Here is a 23,538-nt window from a genome sequence, read left to right as displayed (position 1 = left end):
TTCTTTTTTTCCAAGATTGGTTTTGGCTATTTGGCAATCTTTTCATTTCCATATGAATTTTAAAATCGATTTTTAATTTCTGCAAAAAAAAAAAAGACAGTTGAAAAAAATTGGGGTGCCTGGGTGGCTCAGTCGGTTGAGCGTCTGACTTTGGCTCAGGTCATGATCTCAAAGGTTCGTGAGTTCATGCCCCACGTTGGGCTCTGGGCTGACAGCTCAGAGCCTGGAGCCTGCTTTCGATTCTGTGTCTCCCTCTTTCTCTGCCCCTCTCCTGCTTATGCACTCTCTCTCTCTCTCTCTCTCTCTCTCTCTCTCTCTCTCAAAAATAAATAAACATTAAAAAAATAGACAGTTGGCATTTCAACAGGGTTTGCATTGAACTGTTGAATCTATAGATCAATTTGGAGAGAACTGCCACCTTAATACTATCGAATCTTCCAATCCATGACCGTGGAATGTTTCTTCATTAATTTACATTTTATTTAATTTCTTTTAATAGTGTTTTGTAATTTGCAGTGTACAAGTCTGGCACTTTTGTTAAATTTACTACTAGGTATTTTATACTTGTTGATGCTATTGTGAGTGGCACTGCTTCCTTAAGTTCCTTTTCAGGTTGTTCATTGCTAGTCGATGGAAATGTAACTGATTTGGGTATATTGGTCTTATATTCTACAACCTTGATGAACACACTTATTATTTGTAGAAGTCTGTGTGTGTCCACTGTGTTGTCTGTAAGTAAGGGCAGTTTTACTTCTTCCTCTCCAATCTGGATGCCTTCTATTTCTTTTCTTCCAGGATTGCACTGTCTAGAACTTCAGTACAATGTTGCAGAGAAGTAGCAAAAGTTGACATTTTGTGTTTTCCATCATCCTGGGGGAAAGTATTCAGTCTCTTACCGTTAACTGTGCTGTTAGCTATGGGTTCGTTGTAGATGCCCTTCATCAGTTTAAGGAATTTCGCTGTTCTTGGTCTGTTGAAAGTTATCACGAAACAGGGCTGGATTTTGCAAATCCTTTTTCTGCATCTTTCAAGACGATCATGTGGTTTTTTTCCCTTAATTCGATTAACACTGTGTACTATATTGATTTTTTGGAAGTCAAACCAAGCCTGCAATCCCGGGATAAATCCCACATGGTCATAGCATTTAATCTTTTGTTTGTGTTGCTGGATTTGGTTTACTTATGTCTTGCTGAGAATTTCTACAACAATATTCATGAAGGATATTGGTTGTTCATTTTCTTGTGATCTCTTTGTCTGGCTTTAGTATTAAAGTGGCATCAGCCTCAGAGAATGAATTGGGAGGCATTCCTTCCTCTGATATTTACTGGAGGTTTGTGAAGGACTTGTTATTATTTCTATAATCAATCTTTGTAGTCTTCAATGTAGAGAATTTTCTTTTTTTTTTTTTGTTAGGTTATGTTTCTAGGCATTTGATTTTTTTAAATAAAATTATTAGAAATGATATTTTAAAGTTTACTTTTCTAATTGATTACTGCAGCTTATAGAAATACTATTGATCTTTGAACACTGACCTTCTAGCTTCTGTTATTAATTTTAGTATGTTCTGGAAGATTCTTTTGGACTTTCTACCGAGAAAATCACATGGGCTGCAAACAACACTGAAAAGAAGGGTGGATAAACACGTAGGGCACAAATAGTTTTTGGGTGACAGAAAGTGAGCCACACCAGGTTTCAATATAAGTGATCGAGGTGACTGGGTCACTCAGAGGGAAGGTGGTGGTGTGTGGAAAGAGCACACATAGCTACTTGGGAGGCATGAGTCGGAGCAGACGTAAAGCTGCCTTTCTTTCTGTAACAATTCTGCATCCCTCTCTACAGCAGGAGAGGGACGTGCTTCCCACCGCTGTCCTCTGCAGCCAGGCAAAAATGCCCTCTCCTGCCTACTCCTGGCTCTCTCCCTCTGCCTGCCTCCTTCCGGGTTCCAGAGCGTGCCCAAGACCACGGCAAATGGCGGTCGGGGGTCGGAGGGGGGGGGGGGTCGGAAATCCCACTTGGCATCTGGCAACTCTAAGCATCAGATGCTCACTGCTGTCATGTGTCACTCCAGAGTGTGAGCTCATCATTGGCCAGGCCTTTGCGTCACTCATCTGTGCGTTCAGCGCCAGGGCCCACGGCACGCACGGCCCAGCGTGGGGCAGGCACTCGATTCCTCACCCCTGCGTGTTCGTTGATCGGTTCTGTTTGTGAAACAGCACATCAATGACCGCTAAATAGTCCCGTATTTGGAGCGGCTGGCGTTATTACAGCCCTCCATTAACGGAGATGAGATTTCCCTATTTTTAATTAAATTACGTCAATGGACCACTAGGCGCTGAGGCGGGTAAACACACAAAAGCCTTCACTTGCGTCCGAGAGGAGGCCCAGCCGACACACTCACAGGCGGCTCTGCCCAAGGCTGCAGTGGGCCTCCCTCTGGAGCAGCTGGTTTGAGTCAAGCTCCGCCACTCACGAGCTGGGAGCCTCAGGCTGGATACTTAACACTGCCGTTCCCTTTCCTCGGCGGATGAGGGCAAAGGGAAAGGCTTAAACGGAGATCGTGATAGTGTCTACCTCACAGAGGTGTGGAGAGGCAGAAGCGAGTGAAGACGGGTAAGTCACAGGAGACAGTCCCTGGCACGTCGTAAGCACGCATTATCATCGTTCACTCAGTGTAAGAGACCAGGTCATCTAGTTCTAAAGATTACTTAGGCAGGCCAGCTAAAATGCTCCCCTCCCCCAGGAAAACAGAACCCCAAATCTCTGCGTCTACACTAGGGTCAGAAACCATAAGCAACGGCATTCTAGATCAACGGAGACGAGGAACTACAGTCTCCAGTACAGACAGCAAACCTCTGAACCTTGAGGTCCGCCTCCAGGCCACATGGGCTCCTCCCCAGAACGCTGCCCTACAGCCGCCCTGCAGGAAGGCTCGCGCCGAGGCCAAGTGTCTCCTCTTCTGCACACAGTCAGATCTGAGTCTGAGGCAAAGCAAGTCACTGGACTCCTCCATATTTACCAGATTCGGCTGTTGAATGTGCTTGGTCAGCAGCCAACTTGGGAAAATGTTGCATGTTTCCAAAGTATCCAAGTGCTGCTTTCTAAATACACATTAGGGGCGCCTGGGTGGCGCAGTCGGTTAAGCGTCCGACTTCAGCCAGGTCACGATCTCGCGGTCTGTGAGTTCGAGCCCCGCGTCAAGCTCTGGGCTGATGGCTCGGAGCCTGGAGCCTGTTTCTGATTCTGTGTCTCCCTCTCTCTCTGCCCCTCCCCGTTCATGCTCTGTCTCTCTCTGTCCCAAAAATAAATAAAAAACGTTGAAAAAAAAATTAAAAAAAAAAATAAATAAATAAATACACATTAAGGTGGGACAGGAGCTAATATTTAAAGCAAGTTACAAATTCATGAATTGGCCTCCTTCCGCAGCATAATTAAAGCATTAAATAGGCTCTTTAGAACTAAGAAAACGTTCCTGTGATGGGCCACACGTTGTTATGAACCCACACCCTCTGGGCTGGGGTGAGCAAGGCTCAACAGGTCCGGCTTACTCGTTAGGCAGTGAGTGCTGAGCAGACAGTGCACCCTCAGCGACCTTGCCATGTGCTGTTCTCATCCCCTGGCATCTCCCTCACCTCGGTGCAGGACATTTTATGTTATCTGACCTCCCAATCCCAGCCAGCTCCTGAGGTCAGGAGTGAGGTTATATCCCTAAGCACTCGGGACAATTGCTAGCTTACAGCAGGAGCTCAAAACATGTGTGTCGGTTGGGTAAATGGATGAAAATACAGTTTTTGTTAGCCTGGGTCTGAGTGTTCTCGTTCTGAGAAACAGTGAGGTTTTCACCAGGGAAGGGGTTCGAGATCTTACGGTCTTGGCATTCAGTAGTGCTTTCTTCAGTGACGCAGAGTGACCCTTGTGTCTAGATAACTTGGGGATAATGTTTTCCTCGCAAGATTGATTTTTAGAAGTGATGCTACAAGAGGATGAAGAGAAAAACAGGAATAAGGTTACGCTCTTGAACTCTGTTCTTCCTTAATGCAAAAAAAAAAAAAAAAAAAAAAAGTACCTTACAACCATCACAATGCTTTATTAGTGGATGGCTTTTCTTCCTGAAAGTGTACTGTGCTTACGTGTGGGCCCACTGGTCGCTCAGGCAGTGCAGTACCTGATATGGGAGACAGTGGGGATGCCCCATCATTCTCCGTTTCCCATGCCAGCTAACCGTGGCTAGCTGTCTCGCCAGTCTGCGCCCCTGGTCCCATCATCCTCCGTTTCCCATGCCAGCTAACCGTGGCTAGCTGTCTCGCCAGTCTGTGCCCCTGGTCTCAAAAGAGGCCAGGAAAGAGATCACGATCACCGCCGAGACTGTCACCTCCCTGTGTATAGGGGGAGTGCGTCGAGGCACACTCACCCACACGGTAAGTGAGGGCACACGCTTCCCGTGTTAAAACGGTGGGAATGTCAACCTTAACAACATCCCCCTCCCTGTTGACAATGGCCACGGCCACCGACATCATCAGAGCCCTCTCCTCTCCCTTTCTTGCCCCTCGCAACCGTCTCCTGAGCGCAGGTCCATCAGTCTGGACGTGTGTTCCTGAAGGCCTATGACCACCCCACTCAGAAATCAAAGCCAACTTCACCTTGGACTCTGATCAGAAGGGGGCTGCAGAATCTCATAATACAAATCTACAGATAACCCTGTCGGCCTCTGCTTTTCAGTGTTCAGTTAGACGGGATGATGTTTCCCACTAAAAAAAGAATGAGGGGCACCTGGGTAGTTCAGTCAGTTAAGTGACCCACTCTTCATTTTGGCTCAGGTCACAATCCCAGGGTCGTGGGATTGAACCCTGAGCTGGGGGCTCTGTGTGAGCATGGAGGCTGCTTAGCAGACACATAGATCAAGGGAACAGAATAGAGAACCCAGAAATGGACTCACAAATGTATGGTCAACTCATCTTCAACAAAGCAGGAAAGAGTATCCAATGAAAAAAAGACAGTCTCTTTAGCAAATGGCCTGGGAAAACTGGACAGCAACTTGCAGAAGAATGAACCTGGACCACTTTCTTACACCATCCACAAAAAGAAACTCAAAATGGATAGAAGACCTAAACGTGAGGCAGCAAACCATCAAAATCCTACACGAGAAAACAGGCAGCAACCTCTTTGACCTCGGCCACAGCAACTTCATATTTGACATGTCTCCAGAGGCAAGGGAAATAAAAGCAAAAATGAACTATTGGGACCTCATCAAGATAAAAAGCTTCTGCACAGCAAAGGAAACAATCAACAAACTGAAAGGCAGCCAATGGAATGGGAGAAGATATTTGCAAATGACATGTCAGATAAAGGGTTAGTATCCAAAATCTATAAAGAACTTATCAAACTCAACACCCAAAAAACAAATAATCCAGTGAAGAAATGGGCAAAAGACATGAATAGACACTTTTCCAAAGAAGACATCTAGATGGCTAACAGACGCATGAAAAAATGTTCAACATCACTCAGCAACAGGAGAATACAGATCAAAACCACAATGAGATACCACCTCATGCCAGTCAGAATAGCTAAAACTAATAGATAGATGTTGGCGAGGATGTGGAGAAAGAGGAACCCTTTCGTACCGTTGGTATGACTGTAAACTGGTGCAGCCACTCTGGAAAACAGTATGGGGGTTCCTCAAAAAATTCAAAATAGAACTACCCTGTGACCCAATCATTGCACTACTAGGAATTTATCCAAAGGATACAAAAATGCTGATTTGAAGGGGCACAGGCACCCCAATGTTTACAGACGCACTATCAACAATAGCCAAACTATGGAAAGAGCCCAAATGTCCATCAATTGATGAATGGATAAAGAAGACACGGTATACATATTCAATGGAATATTACTCGGTGAGGAAAAAGAATGAAATCTTGCCATTTGCAACAATGTGGGTGGAACTGAAGGATATTATGCTCAATGAAATAGGTCAGTCAGAGAAAGACTGATATCATATGATTTCACTCATACGTGGCATTTGAAAAACTCAACAGACGACCATAGGAGAAGGAAAGGAAAAGTAAGATAAAAACAGAGAGGAAGGCAAACCACAAGAGGCTCTTAAATACAGAGAACAAACTGAGGGTTGATGGGGGTGGGCTGGGGTGGGGGAGAGAGGTTCAATGGGTGACGGGCATGAAGGAGGGCACTTTTCGGGACAAGCACTGGTGTTGTGTGTAACAGATGGATCACTGGGTTCTTCTCCTGAAGCCAAGACCACACTGTATGTTAGCTAACTTGAAAATAAATAAATAAATAAATAAATAAATAAATAAATAAATAAATAAATAAATAAATAAGAAAAAAGATTCTCCCTCTCTCTTTGCCCTTCTCCCCCACTTGTGATCTTTCCCTCTTTCTAAATTAAAAAAAAAAAATGAGAGTGAATCAGCTCAACAATTCTCACATCCGTTTGGGGCAGGGGGTTTATTGCTGCATCTACAGCCATCTTAGCTTTCTCCAGCTGTACAAAAACACAGAAACACACACACACCTACGACCATTTCTAAGAAATATATACAGTAGGGGCGCCCCGGTGGCTCAGTCGGTTGGGCGTCCGACTTCGGCTCAGGTCATGATCTCGTGCTTCGTGGGTCCGAGCCCCACGTCGGGCTCCGTGCGGACGGCTCGGAGCCTGGAGCCTGCTTCGGAGTCTGCGTCTCCCTCTCTTTCTGCCCCTCCCCAGCTCGCACTCTGTCTCTCTCTCCAAAATAAACACTAAAAAAAATTTTTTTTTAAGAAATATATAAAGTGGCAGAATTCCTGAGTCTGGTTGCTCATGTGACTACTGCAACCTGGTTTTTCGAAAGATCACTGGCACAGGAATGAATGGATACTTCTGCAATAATCATCACCGTATACAGTACCACCGACAAGGGGGCCCAGTAGTTCCCTGGTGTGTGTTGGGGGTGGGACAGGGGGTACCGTGCTAGGCACTGTGGGATGTTTAGAGCAAACCTGGCCACCGCCCACTAGATATCATTAGCGCCCCCACCCCACCTGTGACAACCAAAAACGTCTCTGGGTGGCTGGGATTGCCCCTAGTCGAGAATCACTATTTAAACTTTATGTTGAGAGAGAGAAGCAGGGAGACAGAGAGAGAGAGAGAGAGAGAGCACATCCCAAGCAGATTCTTCACTGTCAGCGCAGAACGTGATGTGGGGCTTGATCCCGTGACCTTGAGATAGTGACCCGAGCCGAAATCAAGAGGTGTGTCAGACACTTAACCAATCGAGTCACCCAGGTGCCCTGAGAATCACTGTTTTAAAGTAAATGAAACTCACATTTTAATTCTTTCCTATCTTTCAGTTAAGAAAATCGCAAAAAAACAGAAGCAACTTCACTGAAGAAATAGGCTCACGGAGTTGCATCCCAGGAACGGGGTGGGGGGTGGAGGGGTGGGGTGGGAGCTCTAAATAGCTGGAAGGCCAGTAACCAGGGCAGTTCATCAAATATTCATAAATCCCTGAGACACAGAGCGGACCTGGTGAAATGGGAATTAACTCTGTGGCCCCATGACTTGGGCCCAGGGGTTCGGAAAGGCAAGATGCCAGCGGGAGCCGCCTGACGGGAAGCAGACGCGCCAGACAGCAGGTCCTGGCTCCTTCACTCCTTACTTGTGTGGCCTCCGACATGTTGCTCACTATTCTGATGCTCTATTTTTCTCATATTTTACTTTACAACAGAGCATAGTGCTTTCGATGAACGTGCCGAGGTTATAAAGCCTGTTTTTTTCCCTTAAAATTTATATAGGGCGATCAATACAGGATACACATTCACGTAAACAAAATAGTTCTTAGAGCCAAAGCCTAAACTTTAAAATGTCATACTATTGGGCGCCTGGGTGGCGCAGTCGGTTGAGCGTCCGACTTCAGCCAGGTCACGATCTCGCGGTCGGTGAGTTCGAGCCCCGCGTCAGGCTCTGGGCTGATGGCTCGGAGCCTGGAGCCTGTTTCCGATTCTGTGTCTCCCTCTCTCTCTGCCCCTCCCCCGTTCATGCTCTGTCTCTCTCTGTCCCAAAAAAAATAAATAAAAAACGTTGAAAAAAAAAATTAAAAAAAAATAAAATAAAATGTCATACTATTAAGTGCTTGTTTTACATTTTCGGCCCCATCACAATTTACGTGATACGTAAATCTGAAGTTGTAATAGACGCTAGAATGAAAACAGAAATAATGGCGCTCGGGGCAAAAAATCCCCCTGACCCACGATCACTGCACCACGCATAGTGGTCAGGAGACAAATGAATGTGGATTGTTCCTTTCTGTGTAACGCTTAACGCGACATGCTTCTACACAATTTCCCAAGAACACACGCAAAGCCCAGTGTGGCGCTGGCGGCGTTGATGTGCGCACGTCCAAAACTCAGTCTCCATTTCTGCCTCCACCGCGCTCACTAAGCGGCAGGTCTAGTTAAGACCCTTACGCTCTCAGGTTTTCATCTAGAAACTGGAATAATAATTATACCCATCTTATAGTTTAAGGCCATCTGAAATAAGAATGCCTGTGTGGGAAACAGTTGATGAACGGTAAATCGCTATGTCAAGTTCATAATTATCCCATGAAGACTAATTTCTCATTCAAAACCTGAAGAAAAAGTCATGCAGATATTCTCATAGATTATAACAGGTGTAACTGAAATTTGGTTCTTCTGTTTTTGTTTTTGTTTTCCCACATACCTGTTTCTTTTGGTCGGGGAAACTGTGTTGTTGACTTCCAACCACTGGGACTCATAAAATGAGGTTAGAAATTGTTTCCAATTGACTCTAGCGGTGGTTTTAAGTCCAAATCTGGATTTAAAAAAGTAAAAATATTACTTTAAATATTTTTCCTATAATGTTTCATGGATCAGATGTTTAATATTGAAGAGTGCAGCAATGAATTTAGGTGAAGTTTCAAATCTAAGGCAAACAAGATAATTTAGTAAAATAGTACTACCAATTGACTTTTAAAAAAGCAAGGAAAACCAAACTGACGCTCCAGCTCCTTGTTCCTGTATTCCCTTAGCGGTAGGTAGCATACAGTTGAAGGAAGAAACAAAGGAATTTGATTCTCCTGTTCATGAGATAATTCTTTCAAAGTCACTATTTGGAGAGTTCAGTCACCGCGGGAGGCAGAGTAAAGGCCCCGGACGCATCCACTTCCTAATCCCCGGGATCTGTGAGTGTGGTCTCAGGTGGCAAAAAGGGACTGTGCAGATGTGATTAAGGCACAGGTGCAGAGACGGGAGGGTACCCAGGCTAACCAGGGATCCGGTGGGCCGGTCTTATCACAGGAGTTCTCCATATCAGAGAGTTTCTCCGAGCTGTAGCCAGAAAAAGACGTGAGGACAGGAGAAGGGCCAAGGAGGTGACTGGAGATGCAGGAAGGGCCACGCGCCCAGGAAGCAGGCGCCTCTAGGAGGCCGCAAAGGCGAGAAACAGACTCTGCATTTCCCCACTCGGCTTGTGCTGCTTTGTCACGGCAGCAACTGAAAACAAGTACAGATGCGAAATCACGGCGGGAACGAGTAACTGGAAAATTGTTAAAAAGGAAACTACCAAAGCCAGCGTGGCCCCGTGACTCGGGCCCAGGGGTTTCGGAAAGGCAAGGTGCCAGTGGGGGCCGCCTGACGGGAACGCAGACACACCCGACAGCCGGTCCTGGCTCCTTCACTCCCTACCCGTGTGGCCTCCGACACGTTGCTCACTATTCTGATGCTCTATTTTTCTCATCTATAAAATGAGCATAATGTCCTCCTCGGGGAGGGTTGCTCTAAGGATTAAAGCTACTAGATCGGAAAGCCCCCACTGCAGTATTGGATCACCAGCAGGTGTCCCATCACACACGCCACCCTACTGTCTATGTGACCCAGCCGCTAAGCATCACCCACGCTTCCATAACGGGGGGACGAAAAGAATTTGGGCTAAGATTCTTCAACGGCAGATACGAGATGCAAAAGTGGGGAACGCCGCAAGACAGACTACCCTGTTTTGATGGCCAAAACTGGTCTCCGGTGGATCAGACGCGGGCCACGTGAGAAAGCACCAGCGTGCATGTGTGCACACGCAAACACACACGGAGTTGTGTGGCCCTTCAGTTCAGGGTTATGCTCTTCCTTGCCCAAGGTCCCTTATATTTGCTGCTTCCTTTGACAAATGCCACACTCCTCATCGTACGTCCCGTTCTTAATTCTACTCCTCTTTTGAGCTCAACTTAATCATGACTTTCTCAGGGAAGCCTTCTCTGATGTCCATAACCAGGGCTCTTTGCCCTGTTAGCCTGCCCCATAGCACTCTGCCTCCTTCCTTTATAGCGTTTATCATGAAGAATTAGTATTATTAGCATCTGTCACTAAGGATTAATATTATGAGCATTTATCACTAAGAATTAGTATTATTAGCATTTAACACTTGCATAGCACCTGGGTCATGTTATGATTATAGCACCCAATGCTTGATAAATGGTTATTATTTATGCTTCTGCTATTAGGACCATAGATGTTTTCACGAGAACGGGAGATACTGATGGATTGATTTTCATTGTGTATACATGACAACATCTAAGAAGGAGACTGCGACAGTGGTCTAATGCCTTGCTGTTCACATACAAAACAAAGTTTCGCCTTTCATTCTTGGCCTTCCTTCCTCACGTTGCCCACAACCTGGATAGAGTTTGTTAATGCTATATATTTCCACCTTAGATTTCAGCAGGTTAGAAATTAATTTTCTATAATGGAAACACTGGGTCTACTGTTAAACGCAATCAGCTTCATATGCTATGTGTAGGAAATTACTTGCTCTTTGGGAAAAATATCAGATTAGATATTTGGGAAAAATATCAGATTCACCCCATTCTCTATACTAAAATAAATTCAAAATAAGTGAAGAAGTGAAACGTAAAAACAAGGACCACTAGCAAAGGAAAATCTAGGTCTATATTCAACTGGTATTTGAATAGGAATGGGTTTTTAAGTAACATTTAAGAAGGGAAATCACAAATTTCCCTAGTCAATGCCATCAGCATAAAAAAGTTCCGTACGCCAGAAATAGTGAAATAAAACTTAAGAGCCAAAAACCAGAGGCGCCTGGGTGGCTCAGTCAGTTGAGCATCTGACTCTAGATCTCAACTCAGTTCTTGATCTCAGGGTCATGAGTTCAAGCACCACAATGGACGCCCCCCACCCAAAAAAAGGCCAAAAAAAACAGACTTGTAAAGTTATGTAACATAAATATGCATAACAAATTGCAGATTTTCTTAAAACATAAAGCACTTATACAAATTAATATAAAAATACTAAAACCTGATTTCTTCTTCCAGTAATGGAGGAGTCCAATCCTACTGGACTGATCCTCCTACAGACAGTCACAACAAGCTCTGGGCATAATACCAAAAGCAGTTACCTAAAAGCACTACAGGGTGAACAGATGACGGGATGGCAAAACCCAACTCCGGTTGGGACTCCGTGCTGAGAGGAGTCGAGTTGTGAAGAGGATGTTCAATGCTTTCAGCCTGGTGCTAGGTGCTGTAGCATGAGGGTTGCCAAGGGTACCAGTACCCCCCCCCCAAAAAAAAAAAGTAGCCTTTATGGCCTGGAACACTAGAAGACCAAACCCAGGTGAGCCAAGACCCCTAGAGAGAAGGGGGAAATCCTGGAAGAAAAAGAGCCAGAGAGGGATTCCCCAAGCTCTGTCCTACCACATTTCTGACTTGCTCTGAATCTCACATGATCAGAACCTTCTCGTAATACTTAGCTAAACACAAAAGATCTGAACTAAGATCAGAACTGCCACCCAAGAAACAGAATATGAAGTTTGAGTCCAACCAAGACAAACACCTAGCGAAAACGAAAGAAACAATACTCATCGAAAAAAAAATAACAAAAGTTAGAGTCTTCATGATTTAATATTCAAAAAGTTGAGGACAGAATCTGCAATTATAGAACATATTAAAAAACCCAGGAAGATGGAACATTCTAGGGAGAAAAGTCTGACATACACGCAATTGGAATCACAGGAGGAGAGGAGAGAAATAATGGGGCAGAAAAGAATATTTGGAGACGACAGGCCAAAATGTCCCCAAATTTGATTAAAGATATCCATTTACAGATTAAGATGCTGAACAAACACCAAGTAGAATACCATGAAAAAGGCTATGCCAAGGCACATGACGAAGTCCAATTCAAAGAGTAAATCCTGAAAGCAACAAGAGAAAAATTACTCATTACATTCAGGGGACATTTTAACAGATGGCTTTTCATCCAAAATCATGGAAGCTGAAAGAAGTGGAACGACATCCAGAAGGGCCAAGAGAGAAAAAGAACTCACCCAAGACTTTTTCATCTAAGAAAATATCCTTCAAAAATGAAGGGTACAAGAAGACATTTCTAAATAAAAGAAAGCTAAGGGAATCCATCTTTAGCACACCGGTGCCTCGATAAAGGAAGTTCTTCGGGCTGCTGGGAAATGATAGCAGATGGAGACCTCGACTCTTCAGAAAAGAGTGAGAAAAGGGTCAGAAATGGTAAATATCTGAAAAAAAATACAAAAGGCTATTTTGTTTTGGCTTTTTATCTTCTGAATTTATTTCTAGTTCTTTAAAGCGAAACTAATAACATTGTTTTGTGGCATTTGTAATATGGATAATTCATATAATACCCACGGTCTAAAGGGCACAGTGGGGCAGGACAGCGACCTATATGCTCACGCGGGTTCTGCATTTTATGTGAAGTGATACAGTGTCAACTGGATGCAGGCTAACGATGAGCAGGTAAATATGTATGCTACAATCCCCATGAAAAATTATGTAAAAAAGCATAACTAAAAAGACTATAAGAAAATTAAAATGGAATTCCAAAAAATGTTCCAAATATCTGAGGAGAAGGAAGAAAAAGAGAAAACAAAACAAAAAACAAAAAAGGGAGATCCAAATCCAAATATATCAACAATATATAAATATATATATAACAATCCTTTAAATATTAACGGACTAAACAACCACTTCAATTGGATCTTCTTTATGACCCCAATGTATGCTGTCACAAAAAAGGGCACAATTAATATGAAGACACAGATAGGTTGACAAAAAGGACATTACCTTAAACCACATGATCAAGGGCAACCTCAACAGTGCAAGTCATATTAATACTCTACACCCTAAAAACGATGGAATGAGAATGGGACTTTGCCCCTGTGGTCTTCCTTCCAAAAACACATCACGCCAGTCCAATCAGCCAAATCCCAGTTGAGGGACATTCTGTAAAATATCTGACCAATAATCCCCAAAACAGGCAAGGTTGTTCAAAAACAAGGAAAGTCTGAGCCACTGTCAGAACCAAGAGGAGCCTAAGGACACACGACTACTAAATGTAATGGCGGATGTATCCTACGTGATATCCTGGAACAGAAAAAGGATATTAGGGGAAAACTGAGGAGATGTAAATAAAGTACAGACTAACTAGTTAACAATAATACATCAATATTAGTTCATCAATTGGGAAAAATCTACCATACCAATGTAAGATGTTAATAACAGGGGAAGCTGAGTGTGGGGCACGTGAAAATTCTCTGCACTATCTCCACAATAGTTATATAAATGTAAAACTTCCGAAATAAAAGGTTATGTTTAAGAAGGATAATGAGGGACTATTATATATACCTTTATGTCAACCCATTTGACAATTAAGATGAAATGGAATGTGTTGAAAACACAAATTACCAAAAATGACGCAAGAAGAAATAGAAAATTTGAATAATTCTCTATTTAAAATTTTTTTTTATCTTAAAACAGTCCTAAAAAGAAAAATTCAGGCCTACATGGCTTCTCAGGTGAATTATATCAAACATTTAAGGAAAATAAATAATGTTGGCCAGAAAGTAGAGAGGAAGGAAACATTTCTCAACAGATTTTCCCATGTTAACCTGATCCCAAACTAAGAGAAATATTTTACAAGCAAGGGCAACTTTAGACAAATGTCACTCATGAAAAAAGATGCAAAAAAATTTTTAACAAAGTTTTAGCAAATAAAATTAAATATATAAAAAGGATACTATATATTATGACCAAGCGGGATTTAATCCCAGGATGTAAATTGGCTTAACTAAAAGTTGATCAATATAATTCACTATGTTAATAGAATAATGGAGGGAAATTACATAATATCAGAACAGATGCAGAAAATTGAATTGCGAAATTTGAATTTCGCAAAATTCAACACATATGATAAAAAAAGAATTCATCAAAATAGGAATAGAAAGGAACTCCCTTAACCTAATAAAGGGCATCTAGAGGACACCCATGGCTAACATCACACTATGTTACAAGATGGAATGCTTTCTACCTAAGATCAGGTCAGAACAAGAGAAAGATGTCCAATTTTGCCATTTCAGCTCAGCATTGCACTTAATGTCCTACTTAGTAAAATAAAGCAAGAAAAAGAAACAAAAGGCATACAGACTGCAAAGGAAGATGTAAGCTTGCTTTTATTTGTAGGCAACATGATTATATTCAGAAACACTAGAAAATCTACAATAAAAATATTTGAACTAATTAGCCAGTGAATTTAGTAAGGTCACAGTGTTCTAAGTAAATATACAAAAATCAGTGTATTTCTAATTACTGGCCATGAATAGTTGGAAAATGAAATTTTAAAAATTCATTTACGATTGAATAAAAAATACTTAGAAATAAACACAGTATGTGTAAGATTTGAGAATTATAAGCAACAAAATCTTGCCTAGGAAAATTAAACACCAAAACAAGTGGAAAGCTATACCATGTCCATGAAGTAGAAAACCGAATATAGTTAAAGTGGCAATTCTCCCCAATTGCTAGTATTTGCAATTAAAATCCTAGCAGGTTTTTTTCCTTTGATATATTGACAAACTGATTCTAAAACACAAAGACCCTAGAATAGTCATACAATTGTGAAAGAGAAGAACAAGTCTAGAGGACTTGCACAATCTAATTTCAAGACTAAACTATTTAGCTACAGTAATCAAGACAGTGTGGTATTGATGTGAGAATAATCCTATAGATTAATGGAAGAGCCTAGAGTCCAGAAACCTACTTATACTTATATAGTCAATTGATTTCCAACAAAGGTGCAAAGTAATTCATCAGAGAAATAGTAGCCTTTTCAACAAAGACTCCTGGAACAACTGGATACCTGGATAGAAACAAAATGAACCTCCAACCTTACCTCACACCATACTCAAAAACCATCCAGAAATGGATCTCCCCTAAAAACTACCCATAACAAATTTTTAAATAGATAAAACAGGCTTTATCAAAATTAAAAACTTTTGTACTTCAAAATACAAAGAGACAAGCAAGCCACACTGAGAAAATATGTGAAAATAGGTAGCAAACAAAAAAACTCATATCTAGAATATATAAAGAACACTTGCAAATCAATAGGGAAATAAACAAACCAGTAAAGCATGCAAAAGATTTGTACATATACTTTTTAAAAGAATATATATGAATGGCTAATAATCACATGAAAATAGTCTCAACATCATTAGTCATCAGGGAAATGCAAATTAAAAGCAGAATGAGGAGTGCCTGGGTGGCTCAGTCGGTTAAGCGTCTGACTTCGGCATAGGTCACGATCTCGTGGTTCACGAGTTTGAGCCCCACGTCAGGCTCTGTGCTGACAGCTTAGAGCCTGGAGCCTGCTTCCGATTCTGTGTCTCCCTCTCTCTCTGGCCCTCCCCCACCCATGCTCTGTCTCTCTCTGTCCCAAAAATAAACATTAAGAAAAAATTTTCAATCAGAATGAAATACCTTTACACACCACCAGAATGGGTAAAAGTCAGACTGGCAATACTAAGCATTGATGAGGATGTCGAGCAGCTGGAGTTCTTACGTGTCACCGACGGAATTACAAAATGGGAGTTACTTTGGAAAAGGGTTTGACAGTGTCTTATAAATTTCAACATACACTCATACAACCCAGCAATTTTACTACGAGGTATTTACCCAAGAGAAATGAAAACATGTATCCACACAAAGAATTGTATGTAAATGTTCACAGAAGTATCTTGCATAATGACCCCAAACTGAAAACAACCCAAACGTCTCTTAACTGTTGACAGGATTAACAAATTGTGGTAAACAAACACTGAGTCGGTCAAGCATCTGACTTTTGATTTTGGTTCAGGTCACGATCTCACAGTTTGTGAGATGGAGCCCTGAGTTGGGCTCTGCGCTGACAGCATGCAGCCTGCTTGGGATTCTCTCTCTCCCTCTCTCTCTGCCCCTTCCCTGCTCTCTCTCTCTCTCTCTCTCTCTCTTAAAATAAATAAAAACATTAAAAAAGAAATCCAGAGGGAGAGCTGCCTAAGGCAAAAAAAAAAAAAAAAAAAAAAGAGCCACTGGGACATTTTAAAAAAATGTTTATTTTTGAGAGAGAGAGAGAGAGAGAGAGAGAGAGAGCAGGGGAGGGGCAGAGAGAGAGGGAGACACAGAATTGGAAGCAGGCTCCAGGCTCCAAGCTGTCAGCACAGGGCCCAACGCGAGGCTCAAACTCGCGAGCCGTGAGATCGTGACCTGAGCCAAAGTCAGACGCTTCACCGACTGAGCCACTCAGGTGCCCCGGGACATTTTTAAGAGTGAAAAAACTTGGCTATATCTTTGTGACTTTGGATAATGGTTGCTCATGTGATTTCTGGCAAAATGTGTGCTGATTTATTGAAAATTGTTTCATTCATGTGTTTATTCATGTTGATTATAAGACGTGTACAGTCTCAAACTGGAAAACAGGGGAAGCCATGAAGAAAAAAATAAATTACTCATAATTATGACCGCCAGAGATAACTGCTACTGATATTTTAGTATATTTCCTTCCAGAATTTCTTTGTGTGCACAGGCATGCACACTCCATGCATACTTAACATCATTGAGATCATATGAGGTATCAGTTACGGTCTGTTTTCTCACAGTATTTATCAGGAGCATTTTTTATGTCATTAAAAACCCTTTGAAATTAACTTTTAATGGCTGCCACGTGTTTTGTCAACTCTGGAGTCAAAAGTCTGGACGTGTCTAAGGTTTTCACCGCATATTGCTCAAATGTACTTCATAAAGGTGTTAATTTATTCTGTTTTTAAAAATTTTTTTTAATTTATTTTTGAAGGAGAGAGAGAGACAGAGCACGGGCGGGAGAGGGGCAGAGAGAGAGGGAGACACAGAATCCGCAGCGGGCTCCGGGCTCCGAGCTGTCGGCACAGAGCCCGACGCGGGGCTCGAACCCACAAACTGTGAGATCGTGACCCGGGCCGAAGCCGGACCCTCCACCGACTGAGCCTCCCAGGAGCCCCGGTGTTAATTTATTCTTATGAGGGAGGTCCGTGAGAGGCTTTTTGCCACATTTCCCACCGCCACTTCCAGATCCTTGCCAATCTGATAGGCGAAGGCACAGTGCCTCGTTGCTGTTTTGATTTGCGTGTCCTTTGCTGTTGCACTCACACGTTTTTCATGTTTAAAAGTTTTATGTACTTTCTCTGTGAATGATTCATTCGTGTCCTTTGACGATCTTCTGTGTTTTAAAAATGTTTGCTTTTACCCCAGTATAAGTTGCATAAAATAAAATTCATTCCTAAGTGTATAGTTTCATGAGTTTTGGCAGTGGTATACATTATCTAACCACTGCCGCAGCCAGTATTAAGGAATACCTCCACGACCCTAAAATTCTACTCTCGGCCTTTGGAAACAACCCCTCCCCTGACCTCAGCTCCGGCAACCAATGATCGCTCTTTGTCACGGTCACTCCGGTTTTGGCTTTTCTAGGAGTTCCCGTAAATGGAATAATCATACAGCGCGTACTCTTTTGTGCTCGACTACTTCCTTCATTTACCATGTTTTTAAGATGCATCCGTGTTGTTGTAGATCCCAAGGTTTCTAATTGTTATTGCTGGGTTAAGCAATAACAATTAACCGACTGAGCCACCCAGGCGCCCCTAGTATTAAACTCTTCATTTCTGTCCCCTAATCTGTTCTCCTTCCTCCCGTCTTCAAATATATTAAGTTCCCATTCCATGCCGGCCTCTGTCGGCCTGGGATGCTCTTCGTCCCACAGCAAGTACAATGTGACTGGCTTGCTCTGAATGTATGTGACACGGCAGACTTCCTTTCTTTGTGCCCGATGCTTTCGTAAAGGACCCGTCTTAAATGCCATCTCCCCCAGAAGTCTTCCCTGATGCCTCATCTGGGGTAGGCTTGCCCCCATGCATCGCGATTTGCCTTGGTTTGTTTATTTCTGATGCAACAATACGTGTTGGTATGAAAAAGCCCTTTCAGTGACTTTCGTATCCTCTTTCCCAAGCCCACCAACACTGCATTGCTAAGGATCCTCTGAAGGGAGATTATGGGCGCCCCACCAGAGGCCACAGAGAGGACGACAACGACAGGGTCAAGATTTAGAGGTCACTGAAGAGAAAGGGACCACATGGTACACCAGCCAAGGTAATCAAACTCCACCAGAAAGCCAAAGAAACTCTGGAGGAGGGAGGGAAGCTGATGGACCAAGCAAAGTACATGAGATACAGGCTCGAACTGTCTTGTGGACGAAAGGAGATCATAGCCAGGGCCTTGCCAAGTCCCAATCCACACTGCTGCTGCCAGTGTCCTGGACAAATGCCCCCACCCACCTCCCGGCTCACCAGCCAGAAGTACTCACTCTCCCCTCTGTTCCCACAGAACAATCGGTGCATCTCACCAACTCAGTGTGAGTTGTGCGCGCGCACACACCCTGCCAAGGTACGGGCACGTGCTAACATTAGCTGTAACCTGCCCCTTTCTCTCTTCAAAGACAAGGCCATGCAAGTAACTGAAGGCGGTGTTAGCTCAGGGACAACCGCTGTACTTTGCCAGAAAACAAAGTCACTTTATTATTTTAACTTTATTAGGTAGTAGTCACTAACACATCACTCGCAACACATTCCACACTGCACAGCCTATCGCCCCATTCCAGCGTGCCATCATACCGAAAATCAGAACCACAGGTCTAGGAGAGGGGAATGGGGGCCTGAGACGGACAGGCCTGACTGGCAGAGGAGCACAGAGGTGGCCCATGCACAGTGCCACTACGACCACCTAGGGCGGCATCATTCTGCAAACAAGGCAAGTGTAGGAAATCCCACATATTCCCCTCATGGATATTCATGACGTTAAGTGAAACACACTCACAGCTAGGAGATGTCCTATCGTTGGGAGCTGGGAAACTTTCTTCTGGAGCTACACCTGGGGAGTGCTTACCACAGGAAGTCATGGCATCATTCGGGTGTTTCAGGGCACAAGGATTTCTGGCACTAGCGTACTGAACACAAGGTCCTTGGGAAAGACTAAGGTGCTGCCTGATATATACAGAATGCACAGAAAATTCCAGGTCTGATGGGCAGAAGCCTGAATTCGGTCATGAAAGTGGGAATTCATGACCTCTTCCCCAGGTCACGGACCAAAACCAATTCACAGATACAGAGCCCCTTAACTAAGGGGCCATCTGGATACCTTTGAGGAGCAACCCTGCAATACAGCCATACACATATACTGAGAATTTTCCTTTAAACCTTGCCCAGAGGGTCCAGAGAATCTTCCTTCAAATCCTGCCCAGAAGATCCTTCAGCCAATTACCACAATGGCTATGCATTAAGGGAAAGAAAATACCTAGACCACTCACGGTTATTACATAGTGGCTCTGAACTAATGATAATCCATGGAGAACCAAAGTGCCAACATGGTCTGCTGGGTCAGACTGGAGGCTATGGAGGATAGAGGAAGCCCAAGTCCATGTCCTAGTGGGTCCAGTAAGGTGACAGACCCCCTGTGGTTACTTCTCGAGACTCAGAATAGATAACAGAAATAAATATTCTTGGTCACTGCAAATCCTCACATCTGTTCTTTGATCCATGAAATAAGGGGCTATGATGGCAGGAAGGACCAAGTAGAAGATCCAACTCTTCAGCAGAGAGTTTAAAAAGTATACAACTTCCCTGGGGTGCATCAAAGAGTAAAAGACAGGGCAAGGGGTTGATTTCTACCATATGCCATCCAAATCACTGTGTCCCAATGCAAGAACTACTTGGATATTTGAAAATGATTATGGATGACTGCAAATTTAATCAAGTGATGATGCCAATCACCCATGCAAATCAACACAGCCCCTGGCAGCTGGTATGGAGCTACGGACATATCAAATGCTAATTTTTCAATTCCCTTTTCAACAGTTTTCCTTTACATGGCAGGGAGATCACTATACCTTCAACCTTATCTCAGGACTATGTCAACTCACCTGCTTCCTGCCATAATATAATGTGAAGGAACTCTGAGCAGGGCTTGCCCAGAGGGTCCTATAGATATTTACCAAGTCTCTGTATTGTTCTGATGTGCAATAGACACCACACTGGCCCACTGCATGATGATATCTTATTAACTGCACCTACTAAGAAGGAAATAACAAATATCCCAGAGGCCTCAGAAAGGGGGAGAAGATAAACCCCAAGAAACTTTAAGGGTCTGCCATTCTGGTAACATTTTTAGGGATCCAGATGTCTGAGGCATGTTGGAATAGTCCCTCTAAAGTGAAAGACCATTTATAGCAGCACTCTCAACAATAGCCAAATTATGTAAAGAGCCTAGATGTCCATCAACTGAAGAACGGATAAAGAAATTGTGGTTTATATACACAGGGGAATACTACCTGGCAATGAGAAAGAATGAAACATGGCCTTTTGTAGCAACATGGATGGAACTGGAGAGTGTTATGCTAAGTGCAATAAGTCAGGCAGAGAAAGACAGATACCATATGTTTTCACTCTTATGTGGATCCTGAGAAACTTAGAAGACCACAGGGTAGGGGAAGAAAAAAAAAAAAGAGGTTAGAGTGGGAGAGAGCCAAAGCATAAGAGACTCTTAAAAACTGAGAACAAACTGAGGGTTGATGGGGGGTGGGTGATGGGTATTGAGGAGGGCACCTGTTGGGATGAGCACTGGGTGTTGTATGGAAACCAATTTGACAATACATTTCATATTAAAAAAATTAAAAAATAAAAACAAATAAAGTGAGAGACCAATTGATAAGTCTCTTACCACCCATCACACAAAAAAGACTCATATGCTTGAAGGGTGTCTCTGGATTTCGGAGACAATTTTGTCCTGCTATTCTGATCTGTTCTGCTGTTCTTGGGCAACCCAGCAGTTCTGAGTGGGGCGTCGAGTAAGAAAAAGTGATTGCAGAAGGCCCAGGCTGTAGTATAAATTGTTGACTCATCAAAGAAAAGCAGCACAGCTTGTAAAGGTATTTATGGCCCACGTAAGTGCCCCACTGGGAGGCACCCACATGGATTCTTAGGAGGAAAGTTGACCTGTTCCTGCAGGTGACAGTCAGTCGCTTTGCCCAGGCAACAGGTGCTTGTTCATGGACTTCCATACAAATGTGCTCGTGGAGACAGGAATAGGGGCTGTGCCTTGGTCTGGAAATATGGACTTCTCATCATAAAGCTGAGTTGGCTACTGCCCAGCTAAGTACTCAGCCTGCCAACAACAGCAGAGGCCAGCGCTGAACCCTCATATGGTCCCTTTCTCCAGGTGGGCTTTCTAGTCACCTGGCAAAGATTACATTGGGCCCCTTCATCGTGGAGGGAGCAGTGATTTGTCTCCATACATCTCCTAGATACAAATTTGCCTTCCCTGCCTGAAATGTTTTTTCCATTACCATCATCCACGGACCTCCAGAATGTTTTATCCATCACCGTGATGTCCCATGCATCAGAGTAACTAAGGGACTCATTTGATGGTGGTGACGGGATGGCAGTAACCTCAGCTCCACAGAATACACTTGTCTTGTCACATAACCCATCGCCAGAACAGACTTGATACAACGGTTGGTACCTTGCTGGTGATTCAACTACAGAGTCAGCTGGGAGGAAATCCCTAGGGGTTAGGGTGCTTTTTCTATAGACCACATTCTGTGCAGTAAGCCAGCTGAGGCAGCCCAATAAAGAGATGGCCACCAAGGACTGAGATCCTGTGAAATGAAGGTTGGGGACCCTAGCAGGTGAGCAGCGCTGTCCAGCAAAGATGTTGGCAGAGAAAGTAGGGGGGACAGAGAATGGATGATGGAAGGAGGACACTATAATTATCAACTCAGATCTCATGACCAGTTACAGTAATGTGAGTTTAGAGACTCTTTTATATGTTGTTCGTGTCTTCCCATTTCCCTCACTTCCTTATGTGAGGGACTAACTAACACTAACAGTAGCTAACATTTTAGATTTCAGGTAGGAAGCGGGACTTTGAGTAGCTCCTGCTTTGGAGATACAAGGTTTTCATCCCTACAGAGGACAAGGTGTGTTTTGTTTTGTTTTGCTTTTTTATCCCTGAAAGTCTGCTGAGGCTCAGACCGGTAGTTGGCACTGGATATTCTTCCTCTGACCATCCCCACCCTTCTCAGCTCCCTTGCCCTAAAACCTCCCTTGTGTTGCCCCCTGGAGTCACACCCTCCTCTCCTCCAGTCCTGGCAACCACTGATCTCTCTTCTGTTCCTATTGTTTTGCCTTTTCCAGAATGGCCCACAGGCGGAAGAGATCCTAGACGTGTGGGTTAAAGAGGTTGGGGTGATAACTGAAAATATACCACTGGGTATTGTTTCACTTGACCTTAGCCAAAAGGCCGAGAAGCAATACTGGGTGTTGCTTCTACATTTAATGTGATTTGGGCTAAATGGCTTATTGTGTCTGCTTCTATGGCTTCCGTCAGGCCAGTAATGTTACCAGAGTGAATGGGAAAATTCTCACCAGATGTTTCTGAGCGAGAACCTGCTCGCGTGTTGGATGGAGGAAGCATCTGGTGAATAGGAAAGTTATAGCAAGTCAGCGCATTTATTCCACCCTCTCGGCTCTCCCTCAAACCTCACTCTTCATATTTAAACACCTTTTACCAGCTGTGTCTTATATAAAAGCCTAGGTGACATTGAAAACACAGCATGTTAGCAATAAAGGTCAAGTGAGCTGTTCAATTAAAGCCTACCATTACGTTAAAAAAAAAAAAATATATATATATATATACACACACACACATATATGTGTATATATATACATATATATGTATATATGTATATATACACGTGTGTATATATACATATATACATGTATATGTATATATGTATATATACACACATATATATGTATATATATGCATATATACGTATAAGGAAAACAGCTTTTTAAAAATCTCTAAAATATTATTTGGATCAAGATTTTATGTCTTATTACCAAGATGTTAGAGGTTTTAATTTAGGCCCTAGATCTTGAGTATTTTTTTTAAAAAACAACAAACTCAAAAAGATGACTTTTTCCCCCTATACTATCCATTCTTGAATTGGATAGTAAGAATAATTTTTCGAACTATTTTAGTATGAGGGTTTAGATCTTATTTTACTTCCTGCCTTATTCTTTACTGTGTTGTTTGCCTTTTTTGTTTAAAAGGACATATTTTAAAATTTTATTCAGCCAATTAAAATGCA

At 43.0% G+C, this 23,538-nt stretch overlaps 1 protein-coding gene across 10 annotated transcripts in view; it reads right to left on the bottom strand.

The window, feature by feature from the left end:
* The window catches only part of EFCAB6 (EF-hand calcium binding domain 6), a 247,752-nt gene that overhangs the window by 127,049 nt on the left and 97,165 nt on the right, over nucleotides 1-23,538 (bottom strand). For all 10 annotated transcript variants that reach the window (XM_058741086.1, XM_058741090.1, XM_058741083.1 and 7 more), the window contains 2 exons: nucleotides 8,717-8,827; nucleotides 3,865-3,970 (listed from right to left, as the gene is read on the bottom strand). In XM_058741086.1, coding sequence (XP_058597069.1) covers nucleotides 3,865-3,970; nucleotides 8,717-8,827 — 217 coding nt within the window. The remainder of the gene's footprint in view (nucleotides 1-3,864; nucleotides 3,971-8,716; nucleotides 8,828-23,538) is intronic.

This window comes from Neofelis nebulosa, chromosome 8 (assembly GCF_028018385.1).
Source record: "Neofelis nebulosa isolate mNeoNeb1 chromosome 8, mNeoNeb1.pri, whole genome shotgun sequence".
NCBI classification, from domain to species: Eukaryota; Metazoa; Chordata; class Mammalia; order Carnivora; family Felidae; genus Neofelis; species Neofelis nebulosa.
This window is presented reverse-complemented; position numbering and strand designations above follow the sequence as displayed.